This window comes from Diorhabda carinulata, chromosome X, assembly GCF_026250575.1.
Source record: "Diorhabda carinulata isolate Delta chromosome X, icDioCari1.1, whole genome shotgun sequence".
Lineage (NCBI taxonomy): Eukaryota > Metazoa > Arthropoda > Insecta > Coleoptera > Chrysomelidae > Diorhabda > Diorhabda carinulata.
In genome coordinates, this window is record NC_079472.1 from 67,361,507 (window position 1) to 67,374,642 (window position 13,136).

Consider the following 13,136-nt stretch of genomic DNA (forward strand, 5'->3'; position numbering starts at 1 on the left):
GTGAAAACTTGAAATTCATGTACTTATAATCGAAAGCGTTTGCTTATTATTTGACTTACCTTTCACAATAATAAAACATTTATATTTGTTAAATACGTACATATTTTTGTTTTGATTTAAAAGTAGGTATTTGTTAGGTTAGGTTATGCCGTTGTTAGCTGGAGCTCACAACACGTGTTTATTTACATCAGAGTTAAAACTGTCTTTTCAGTTATTAATTAAAATTGAAATCATAAATAAGAATTTATCGTACTAATATTTTTATTATATTCGATTGCCATCTTGCAATCCTATTGCGGATCTGTGGATAAAATAAAAAAAGTAAAAATCGCGATAAAAAAATAGGGGTTGATCGTAGAAAGGTGAAAAATTGAGAGTAATATGATTATTAAAATGTCATTTTAAGACATAACAAAATAAAAAAAACCTGGCCAAAAGTTTTTTATAATTGACAAATAAAAAATAGAGGTTGAAAATTTAGGGTTTTGTGTATTTTTAAATTCTGTTTCATAAAAAAATTTTATCTAAAATATAAAAAAAATGTAGGGGTGGACTAGTCTTAACATTTAAGGGGGACGAAAAATAGATATTCAGACCTATCCTATATGCACACAAAATTTCATGAGACTCGGTCAAGCCGTTTCGGAGGAGTTTAACTACAAACCCCGTGACACGAGAATTTTATATTAATATGTATATTAGATAATGAAATTACCATTGGTCTCCATGAAATATCATCTACATCCGAGATGATGGCAAATCATTTTGATAAAAATAAAATAAAATTGAAAAGTGCACTTTTCCACACCAGGACATTTTTAGTATATTTATGACAGGAATTAGAGGAAACCATAAAATATTAACCTTAGAGATATTCGTCAATTTTTTTTTAAATTATCAACATATACGAGTATATATTGAAAGATTCTTAGCTTACAAAAGAACCAAACAGAATTTCAATGTTAAAATATTTTAATACTCAACATATTCTCCTCTTATTTGGATATATTTATTACAGCGAATCTGCAACGTCTCTAGACCTTTCAAAAAATGTTTCTTCTTGCTCTGCAATGCTCCTATGAAACATTCAGTGCTTCAGATATCCGTTTGAGTCCAATTCGACGGTCTGATAAAATCCTATCATGAACTGCATCGATATTTTCGAGAACTGACACAGAAACTGGCCTTGCCGATCGGTCTTCATCTTCAATGAAAAATTTACCTCTTTTGAAGCTTGCAGTCCAATTTTTCACGGTCGCATACGAAGAACATTGATCACCAAAAGTATTAAGCATATCTTCGTAAATCTGCTTACCTCTTAATCCTTATAAATATATTCCAATTTTTCGATCTTCACAATTTCGGCGGACCTCTTTTTTTCTTTTAATGGACTGCTTAACTCTTGTTTACCTTTTTACGTCAAACTTACACTTTTACCAATATCAATACAAGGGTGTTTATTGAATAAAAAAAATTCGCATTTTTAAAGATAATTGATTGAAATCAAAATATTATTTCTGACATATCACAACCATAAATTGTATATCTTTCATCCGTCACTCACAATAGTCTATTACATAATTCTGATCCTATGACCTAACCTGCACAAGAAAGTGATAATCCACCAAGTTCCAAAAGTATTTTTTGTTCTTCATGAAGCGCTTTTTATAAAGTATTATTGTCAACAGTTTCTATTCGCATATTTGGCAATAACATGAAATCTTCCTTAGCACTGGCACTCCTGGATGCAGGAAGCCAAAGTAGATTTATCACTTGCGGCTGAGCAAACAGATTCAACCTCGAATTATGAAATATCGATATAAAAGTTTGAACTAGACTGAGTCTGTAGTTGAAAGTAAAACTGGTTTAGACGTGCAGTCGTGTCTAAACAATTTCAACACTAAACTGTCCTGTCTAGTCATTACAAATACCAGCAAATCTGAAATTAAAATTTTCAAATGTTTACTTGCCAGGTGTTGATAATCTTATAGGCGCTGATCATTTCTGGAATATTATTGCATTGGTAAAGTGAAATTAGCAAATCAAAACGCAATTTTAAAAATTGGATGGATTATTTCTGGCGTTCGTTTCATCGAATAGAACTCATGTGATTCAGTGCAACTTATCAACCCGATTTTGGGAGATCGAGGAAGTTATGAACGGATTAGCAATTTGTGAAACACATTTTTAGAAACTGTTCAGCGTAACGTGAACGTGCCCTTTCTCTGCAATATTATTTCATATTTTTTAACAAAATTAAAGTGTAAAATTTGCTAATATAAAACTTAAAATACGCGCAAAACTAAACTAAAACCAGATTTAAAAGGCCACTTAAGTTGGTCAAGTAGTAGTGGCAAGTGTCCGGTTTTTTTAGAAAGCAAGTAAAATGGAAAATAGGTAATGTATTTTAGGCTTTCAACCTCACATTTAATTATTCTATGCAAAAAGGGCCGCTTATTTAAAAAATCTAGGTGTTTACCTGTAATTTCTTAAAGGAATGGTAATTCCTTTCTCTGCTTCTTTTTTAATAAAGTTATGTACAATTTCTCGTCCTTGGCTACGTACCGACTTTTTTCAGCGACATTATTTAATTAAAACATATTATTAAAGTAGATAAGTAAGTAAGTAAGTACTTGTATTAGCACGACACAAAATACAAACGAAACTCTAAACAACTACAAATAGCACTACTAATAGAAACCGAATAACAAGACGAGTAAATTATCTGCAATATTTACCCCTTTTCGACTTCATGAGTGAAACGAGACCGCTTTTGTTCAAGTTCTAATTTAAACCATGCAAACGTGTTCTACACATGACTGTTGCTCAAAGAGGATGAAGAATGTCATTTATATTGGTGAGATTCAGGATATACGAATATTTACAGAATTTATTCCATTTTTCACTTTGCAAAATTTTTGTTTCACATTTTTTGTCATTTATTTCTCTTGATAAACTTGTTAAATTAATTCCCAAAGAAAATAGTAAATAGATCAATATTTTTTTAGGAGTGTTACCAAAGAGCTGGAGGATTTTCTGACGACTAATATGCCACATCACTTGAGTCCACTCACAAATCAAACAATTATGAGAACTAATTTAGAAGATTCGCTACAATTAGTCCTGAAAATGAGTAAAGTCGATCAGATCTATTTTATTGAACCTGTCTCACTCACAACTTATGTAAAAGGTAACAATAAACCTAAAAACCCAATTTTTTGTTATTGGTGTACTTTAATAGGTATTTAAAAGATCATGAATCGCATTTTAATGTAAGAGTTGATTGAGATACTTTTCTGTCGACCGTATATTTTCCTATATAAGTCGAGGAAAAAAGTTTACAACTTTTATTTTATTTATTAATTATTAATCAACATATTTATATACGTCTATAGTCAAAAATTAAAACTAAAACTTGTATATTTTTGTGAGTGTAAGCTTACTTTGCAACTTTATATTATTATAGACATAATTCGATAGTTAGAACATTTTCCATTTTTATAAAAAATAAAAAAGCGTTTGTTTTAGTTATGTATTGAACACAATGAGATATAGAGTTTAATTAAACTGAGAAGGGTTTTTTGTTCTTTGCCTATTTCGGTAAATATCCTGTTTTTAGAACAAATTCTCAAATATATCCTTCTGTCGGAGCATTGGATTTCCAACCACCAATTTTTTCTCATTGCTCCAGATAATCCGAAAATTAAGGCAACTTACAAAATCATTGTTTACTCAACTACTGAAATTTAAACTTTTTGAAATTAACCTTTATCACTGAAAATAAGTTGTCGGAAGCATCAGAAATAAATGCTTGTACATGTTCTTTATCCAGCACTTTTGACTTTTTTCGTGTATATCCTTCTTTTTTCCTTTTGATCAACATTACTAATTTATTGGATTTGTTAATATCTTTATTATTTCTTTCTTTGTTTATGACCAGTGTTTTTGTTTTTTAGGATGAAATCACCATGTTTAGCTTCTTTCTAGCCTGTATTTTGTTATCCTTATATATGCCTTCGATTGTTTTGCTGATGTCTAATGGTATTTGTCTATTGTATAAAAGGTAAACCACGTCTTTTAATCTAACTCTGTCAAAGGCTTTTGTCAAGTCAATTGAGCAAATGAACGCCGGTCGATTATATTCTAGAGCTTTCTCTATGATTTGTTTAGTTACAAATACTGCGTCTGTACATGATCTCCCATTTCTGAAACCTTGTCGTTCGTCCTCAAAAGATATTCTTTGATTTATTAGTTGGATTAAAATTTTGGTTGTCATTTTGGTTGGTTTGTCAGTAGTGTTTAAAAGATAAGATTCCTCCATAATTTTCCGGTTCTTTTCTGTCACCTTTTTTAAACAGTATACTTGTTTATCATTCTTCAAGTACATTTTGTGTTTAATATTTTGTTAATGAACAGTGGCAACTGCTCAGTTATTGCTTTCATATGGCGACCCTTTCCTTGGTTCTTGTTTTCTTTGGTACGCCACTATATATCATTATGTAGTTATCTAACATAGTTCGAGCCTTGCCTTTGCCTTTTTTCCTCATTTCTTGAAGAGCGCATATGTCTACCTTTGCATCTGTGAGTTCCTTAGTAAGTTCCTGTTCTCTTGTGTTTAAGGATTTAATATTCCAAATGGCTATTCTTAATATATTTTTTTGTTTTTCATTGGTGCGTTGTCCGGTTCCTTGCATTGGTCATCATTGTTAAATCCGTCCTGTTTATCCGAGGCACAACCTTGGTTCTATGAGCGGTAATGTATTTAAAGTCCTCAAATAGGGTCTGAAGACTCTCGCCTCCTTTTTCCGGGCTTGGGACCGGCAACAGAGTCTTTGAGCTACTCACAACCCTGCAAGTTCATTCAAAATTATTTGGAAATTACTCTTAATAATAGAATTATTATATCTTCACAACCAATTATCGATATAGTTTTGAAATAGCTACACATCTTTAGAATTAAGGAAAAAGGGAATCCAACTTTGTTGTAGAATTACAGCGGATCAGCTAAGAGATATAAGATTACTTCTGTATAATATATTTAGATATTGTTCAGTTCAATAGGTTATCTAAGTTGGAATTTCTGGAACCGTTGGCGATATTCATACTCAGTACAATGTTTACACCAACACTCACTATTACACTGTCTGACGCGAGTTTCGACAACCAAGTTATCGTTTTCAGAGACTGAAGATAAACTACTCCTAACAGCTAATAACTGTAGTAACTTGTTTTATTCTAAATATTACCACCAATAAATCTTATCTCGCGAAAATTAATTCCAACACAGGAATATTTACATTAGGAGTACTCCCTTACAGTCCACTCTATAGTTTAGTAGCCAGACGGATAATTTACAAAGGCTATTGTATAGGTTTGAACAAATAGCGAAAGCTTTTAACAAGCAAATTTGAAGAAAACCAAATCTTTTACAGTATCCAGAGAACCGAGAAGATGTAAACTCGCAATATACGATCAGAGTGTAGTAGAACAAATATCTAGGAGTAAACATAACAAACAACAAAGGCGTCATTAATATCAGGATACCTGAGAGATGTAATTTGACGGAATAAATATATGACAGGAGCAAAGTCAGAATATACAAGATCTGTGTGAGACCAGTAATGACATACGCGATGGAGACCAGAGCAGGGAATACCCTAACTAAGCGGCTTGTAAGAACTATTGAAATGCGGCTGAGATCAATAGCGGGACACACATTATTTGACCAAAAGAGAAATGATGAAATAAAGGAAATATATGACATCTAGGATGTAGTGAGATGGGCGAGAAATCGGGAATGGAGAGATCACGTGGACAGAATGTCAGATGACAGGTTGGTAAAGATTGCAAACGAAGAAAAACCGACCTACAAGATGGTATGAAAGCTGGTCTTCATCATCCCAGCTGCAGCTAGGCAACCATTGATGCAAACACAGGACTAAGTCCTAACGTACGATATTGAAGAAGAAGAAGAAGAAGAAGAAGGAGACAGTGTAATCAATCATAATTTAGTACGAGGTATATGAGAACTCATTGATTAACGATTTTACATTGATATTCCTATGTTCGCATAAATTGACCAGTATTGTGTTTAAAACTATTTCCAATTTTGCAATATGTCCTGTGTTTTAACATATACAATAAAAATTTCAATTATTTTGAAAATAAGGGAACAACTTCTTGTTCCTAAAAATATAATTTGAATAAGATTTATTGAACAAATGTTGATGTTATATTAATAATTTGGAAATAAAATTAAAATTATTATTGAAATGTTTAATGATATACATCATAATTTTAAATATTTTTAGCAAAAAGATCTAGTCAGATAATAACAAACAATTCTTTCTGCGATGAACAAATTAACTGGTGTACATCAAATGATGTGGAACATCAAAAATGTCTTTGGCTTCAACAGGCAAGCCTCATTTATGGACTGCAACCTGTTATAAAATGTGTACAAAGTCAGGATGTTGACCCAATTTCTTGTTTAAGTGATATACAAAGTGGAAAGTCAGATCTCGCTTATATAGATTTCTCTTTTGGGTACACTGCTGCAAAGTAAGTATCGATTATTATTTTATATATTTACCAAGTAATATATGTTGTTAGTTTTCATAGCAAACAAAGTCCCAAGTTTTTCAACTTTGTTACATAAGTTGTTATGTTGCCTACATTTAGTTTATAAAACTTGCTACTTATACAGGTTGTCCCTAAATTCGACTGCCGACGCTCTAGGGGAAATTTCTTGGCTGAAACTATGCTTATCGGGATAAGGAACTAATGTCAGCAAACGCATCCTTTCCAAGATACAGGGAGTTGAAGTTTTAAAAATATCAGGTTGATAACCAACTTGTTCTCACATAAATAGATCCAGAAGCGTGCAGTAGGGGTCAAGGACCCATTTCCACCACTGAATTTTTGAATTCTACTTATGACCACTTTCGTGATTATTAAGAAAAATAGAAAACAGTTTCTTCCCAATCAACTTACACCGATATGTTAATGGTGTTCTACAAAATGATTTTTGTTTGTTAAACTACACGTTTTCTTTGAAAAAAATGTTATCTTCTACTACGCTAAAATTGTTTTCCGGAAATTTTTAGTTTACATTATTACTACTCAGATCAAAATTTTACACAAACAAATCATACAAAATGAAGAAGTAACCTAAAATTTTCTAGCCCCTTCATTTAAACACGCCTTGACCTTTCGCAGCACTGATAAGCGTATCTTTTGGAAAACCCTGGGTGTCTTAGAAATTCAAAGTAACTGGCTTCCTCATAAACATCTTCCGAGCCGTTCGATTTTTGCCAGTATTATTATATAGAATATTAAGAGAAACAGGAAGATTTAAGATTAAAAGGAATAACGCCGGACGACCTCATATCCGTATCCGTACAGCTAATTTTGAAAACAATGTATTGAATAATATAGAGAATCAACCATCTTCAAGTATGAGATCCCTCAGTCACAGATTTAATACAAATAGACACTCTGTAAATGCTTGTAAATTCAACAAGCTACAAGATATTTTACCAAGATATAATGCGCCTCGCATGGATTTTCTAATTGGTGTCTTCAACAGTATAAGATAATTATAAATTTTCTAAATTAAGATTATTTAGCGATGAGGCAATGTATTTACCCATGCATATCAGCAAAAATTTTCTGTAAATTTATGGGCTGGTTTAGTAGACGATTACATAATAGGACCATACATTCAAAAATTAAACGGAGAAGTTTATTTGTCATTATTAAGGGACATATTACCAGAACTTCTGGAAGACGTTCCTCTTCCTCTGAAGCACGTTTCGATAACCAGGTTATAGTCTTAAGAGGTTCAAGACTTGACTTACCTATTTTATACTAAATTTGGATAAAGGGTCAATTCCTTACAGTCCACTCTATAGTAGTCAAGGAATAAATGTGAAGATTCCCGCTGGAGAAGGTTTGTTGGTGGGAAAAAATTTTGTATAAAACAGGTATGCAAGACATTAGGTTTCAGTCTCTGAAGACGATAACTTGGTTATCGAAACGCGCGTCAGACAGTATTCAGCATGAATATCACCAACGGCTCCAGAAATTCCAACTTAGTAACTATTGCCCAAGTAAAGAAGTTTGCTGAGTTGCTGGAGCTTAGTTGAATCACTAAATTTATAGATCTAAGAGCTGTGGATATATTGGACATCTTGCTCATTTCTAGAAATTTACATCGAGCTAAGAATACACAATTATGTGTATAATGTAAGAGATAGGTGATATTAAGATGTAAGCGCCGTAATAAAGTGTAACATGTTTAATTGCTTTGATATCTAAAGTAAAATTCAAAAGTTAGAGGTTGGTGTCAAATGACTATCAACTTAACAAACAAATAATTAGCGGCGATCCTAACTTGAACATAGAAATGGCTCAGTGTCAAACCAAAAACTGTTGGTTTATTTATACAAAAAATTTACTGGTATGATAAAACATTTATTCATGTTAGATAAGTTATTGTTTTTCTCCTATAACACGTCTTGTGCTTATATGACTACGCAGCTATCGAATATTCTATCATTGGACTATTATATAGAACGTTTATTCTATGACTTCGGGTTGACTATAATAGTCATATTAATTGATCAGTCTATAGCTAGACATTAAAATTTTTGATAATGTTTACATAATACTTTCTAACGATATTTTTTTGATGAATTAATGTTTCAGAAAAGACTTAATTGGTATTGCTTACCCTGAAATAAATCCAGAAAACTTAGCAACTATTGTAATAGTCATCCGAAATGACACCACCAATATCAAAACTTTGAAAGATTTGAAAGGAAAGTCCGCCTGTATTCCACAATACGGCGGTAAAGGTATTTTTTCATTATTATTTAACAATTTCAAAAATCTATATATATATATATATATATATATATTGTTATGGTATGAATATATCCAAAATAAATTATTAAATAATAATAAGATATAAATAAAGCAATAAGTTCAGTTCTGTTATTCGGTTACTTAGAGCAGTTTATCACAATAAAATAAATAACATTCTTTATATTAAGTTTTGGCCAACACTATAATCTAAATTATTATTTAATTTTGACAAATCCTGTATAATCAAAGAATTTAATCCATAAATTGACAGATAAAACAGGAGCACCAACTTCAAAAATTTGTGTGACATACCAACATAAATTTTAAGGTTATAAATGATAAAATATAAAAATTTTGACAACTGCAATGATAAAATTAATAACATAGGAATGAAATAAATACAACAAAGAAATTATAGAATAATATTATTTGAATAAAGTCACAATAATTTAGAAATGACAATTTAGTAACTAACTTTTAAAATAAATATCATTGGTTAAAAGAAAAAAAAGAAAGTTTTATTTGAAAAAAAAACAATGAAGAAGAGAATCAACAACGGGAGAAAATTTTTTTTGCAAGAGAAAAAAGAGTAAAATAATTTTAATTGAAATTTAAAAAAATTAAAATCTTGATAAAAAAGGCATAAAATATTCAAAGGATTGATAATTAATAATTGTATAAGTGTAGTAATAAGAAATTAGTGAAAACAATTAAATAAAGTGAAATAAGTGAGAATACTCACAAAGGGACAATTTCCAAGATAAAGAAGTTGTGAAAAGGAAAAGAACAGGAGTGGAACTACAGCGGAGTATCTGTTTATTCTGCAAGGCCGTAACAATTTCCAATTTAAAAAAAAACACTTAAGGTATTGTTCTATTAAGTTTAAGTATTTCTTTTAGTATATAATATTTGAGTTCACATTTCCATATAATTCAGTTTTATGAGTGTAATTATGAGTATGAATGAATGAATGAATGAATGTTTGTAAAATAAAATAATTGTAATAGCTAGTTAAGAAATTGTATATTTTGAATATTTTATTCATTATAAAGAACAGATCCGGTCTTAAAACTATTATAATCTGACCTTATAACCATAACAATTTATCGTAATAAAATTTTTTAATTTGACCTCACAATATAATAACCTGAGAATAAAAAAAATAATAATAACATAATAAAATAAAGAAATTCAAATAATTATTGATGGCGCCCAAATTAAAATCTGATTTTATTTAAAATAAAATTTATAAAAATAAACATTACACACTATAATACCATAACAATATATATATATATATATATATATATATATATATATATATATATATATATATATATATATATATATATTCAATTAATAAATATTTCTATCAACGTCACTTCGAATATTGAATTCTACGAATTTAAAATTTATACAAAAATTTACACAACTTAAAGCAACCACAAATCTCAATTAATTATTATAAATAAAATTTTATTACTGTTATACATTTATACATATTTCTTATAATGTACTTGACCATAATTACACTTCCAGACGATGAATACATAAGTATTCCAAAGCTCGGAAATTTAATCGTGTTTCATTGCCACGTTCCCAATAAGAAAACGCTTATATATATATATATATATATATATATATATATATATATATACAAATTTCTTCAGTTTCTTATACTATTTAATTAATAGATTAATATAATTATACAGGTGGAAACGTCTAGTTTTTACATGTTTTTTCAATCAGAAATAAATACAATACTCAAGTACAATATTACAACCAATATGGTAAAGAGATTAGAATATATATGCTTTGAAATTTGATAAATGATTATAATATTTGAATGGACATTATAAAAACACACAAGTGAATTGAATTGAAAACTAATTTTTCTAGTGAAATGTTAGTTAAGAAAGTAATTAAGCTAAAATATGTGCAACAAGACATTTAAAATATCAGTAGTGATAGTGTTCTGGTGGAAGCGGACTTAAACTTTAGTATTGATCATTAATACTATTTATGCTTGTTCCAAATTGTACAATTTAAGGTTATACCTGCTTTGTAAATTAACTGTTATGTTAATATGTATATAATTTTATCATTTGATGAAAAGTGACAGAGATTTCAAATAAACTCTCATAAACAATAGAGCTATTCGGTGATATCTGTAAAATATTTGAATGTTGAAAATATTCATTATTATTGGATAATAAAAAATAGTTGTTAGAGGTAAGAAAAAAAGATTCAGGGTGGAAAGAAATTCGTAGAAGACGAAAGACGTATGGGAGATTTCGGGGAATTAATGGTGAGAACACTGGTAAGAAAATTTTCCAATAAATATAGCTGTGACTGAAGAAAACGGCGATGAATCTTTCTGATACCATATAATTTAGTAACACCGACTTTTTGGCTAAAATATATAGAGATAGATTTATTATTAATCATTAAGATTGGACTATTAATTAAGACTAAGTATAATTGTTGTACCTGACCACTAATCATACTAATTAATAATATATAACCAAACTTTCCTTTATCGTAAAGAAAAATTCTCTTTTAAAAAATATGTTTATGAAATTAATTACAAGTTTATCGTTAGAGACAGAAAATGAATTTGAAAGGATAATAAAATGTATTTTTGGGCCCTACTCAGGTTTTCTTTTGTGGGCTTTCTGTTTTGAATTTAAACAAGACATGTGCTATCAAAATAATATTATCGCTAAAAGGCTTTCAATTATCGATGTGTACTGTGTTAGATAATCTAACATCTATAATGTCTTGGTGAGGATTACATCCAGTGATTATACCTTATACCTCATATTAGGTCTATTAGCCAGTCACTTTGCGTTTTGTGGCGTTAAAACTCCTCTAGTAGTGTATTTGGTAGTAGTAGTGTTTAATGATCCTCTCTTGGATAACTTTTTGTACGGTGGGCACTCCCAGGTCCACGTGAATGGTGTGAATTGTTACCTACCATGGAGCATCTACTAGTTGACGGAGTATTTTAGATTGGGATTTCTGAATAATATTTATATTAGATTTCGCTCTATTCTATATGTCCATATAGGCTTGATGACAGATTTGTACATAAGGACTTTGTTTTCAAGTGAGACTTTGGATTTTCTCTTGCTTTTATATCAAGTTGTTTCCTTTTTTTGTGATGTGTTGCTTCCAGTCAAGTTTTTCGTCTAGGTGGATTCTGAAGTATTTAACACTATCTGCTTGTGGTATTTCCTTATTGTTTAACTTGACTGGCGGACATGTAGCGTGAATGTTACATTTATTGATTTGGTCTCATTAACTTCAATCCTCCATTTTTTAGTCACTCCTGTAATTGGTCAAGACGATTCTAAACATTTTTTGTTGCTATTTGTGGTTCTTGATCGGTAGAGAAGATGACTGTGTCGTCAGCTAGAGTCCCTGTTGTTGTATACTCGTAGTGTTTTGAAGTTGATTATTTGTTTGTTTTTTATTTCGACAAGACAAATGGTTTACCATAACTGATTTCGTCGTTATTGATGTATCGTTGATTGGTGATTCACAGTTCTCTGTTTTTTGGGATTCTCTCAAGCGATGGTTCTTTTATTTCGAGGGACTGATTGGATTGACATTTTGAAAGTATGTTTTTTGTGTTGAATCGGCATTATCAAGACTTCTTCGGCTGTAACTTGTTGGATGATTGTTACTTTGATATTGAATTCTAGAATTTGGCAATCATAGAGACTGTTCCCTTCAAGTAGACTACGGGGACAATTATTCTTTTGGACAAAATTTTGTTGGTAATAATAGGTACCTTTGAGTGGCGGACATTCTGCTTTTTCAGGTTGGGTTACGTTTTGCGTTCGGGCCAAGTAAGGGAAGGTATTGATAATATGGTAAAATGTTGGAAAATTTAGTAATTTGTTTGTCTCACTATAGTTTACTGAGATTACGGATTATGTCCAGCATCTCGTTACTAGAAATTATAGATAGTATGTAGGGAATTAAGTTTCGAAAATACAACTGCATCTTCAATATTATCTATAAACGTTATTGTTACCTGACGGTCTAAATTAATCCGATATATCATACTTTGAAACGTTAGATAACTTTCTAGTGTTTCAATTGTATTATATATAGTGGCTGAAATCGTTGTTAATCATTATTAAATTTTACTTGATTTTTATATAAGATAGAAATTGATTTATTGTAATGATCAATGAGTTTCTTATAAAGAGAAATTTGAAGGTTGGTTCAAGGCATAATACCTCTAATTTTTTCCGTAC

The 13,136-nt window shown here is 30.3% G+C and overlaps 1 protein-coding gene across 3 annotated transcripts in view; it reads left to right on the forward strand.

The window, feature by feature from the left end:
• The window catches only part of LOC130902273 (transferrin-like), a 46,157-nt gene that overhangs the window by 17,449 nt on the left and 15,572 nt on the right, over positions 1-13,136 (forward strand). For all 3 annotated transcript variants that reach the window (XM_057814260.1, XM_057814261.1, XM_057814262.1), the window contains exons 6-8: positions 3,009-3,190; positions 6,312-6,561; positions 8,710-8,858. In XM_057814260.1, the coding sequence (XP_057670243.1) occupies positions 3,009-3,190; positions 6,312-6,561; positions 8,710-8,858 (581 nt within the window). The remainder of the gene's footprint in view (positions 1-3,008; positions 3,191-6,311; positions 6,562-8,709; positions 8,859-13,136) is intronic.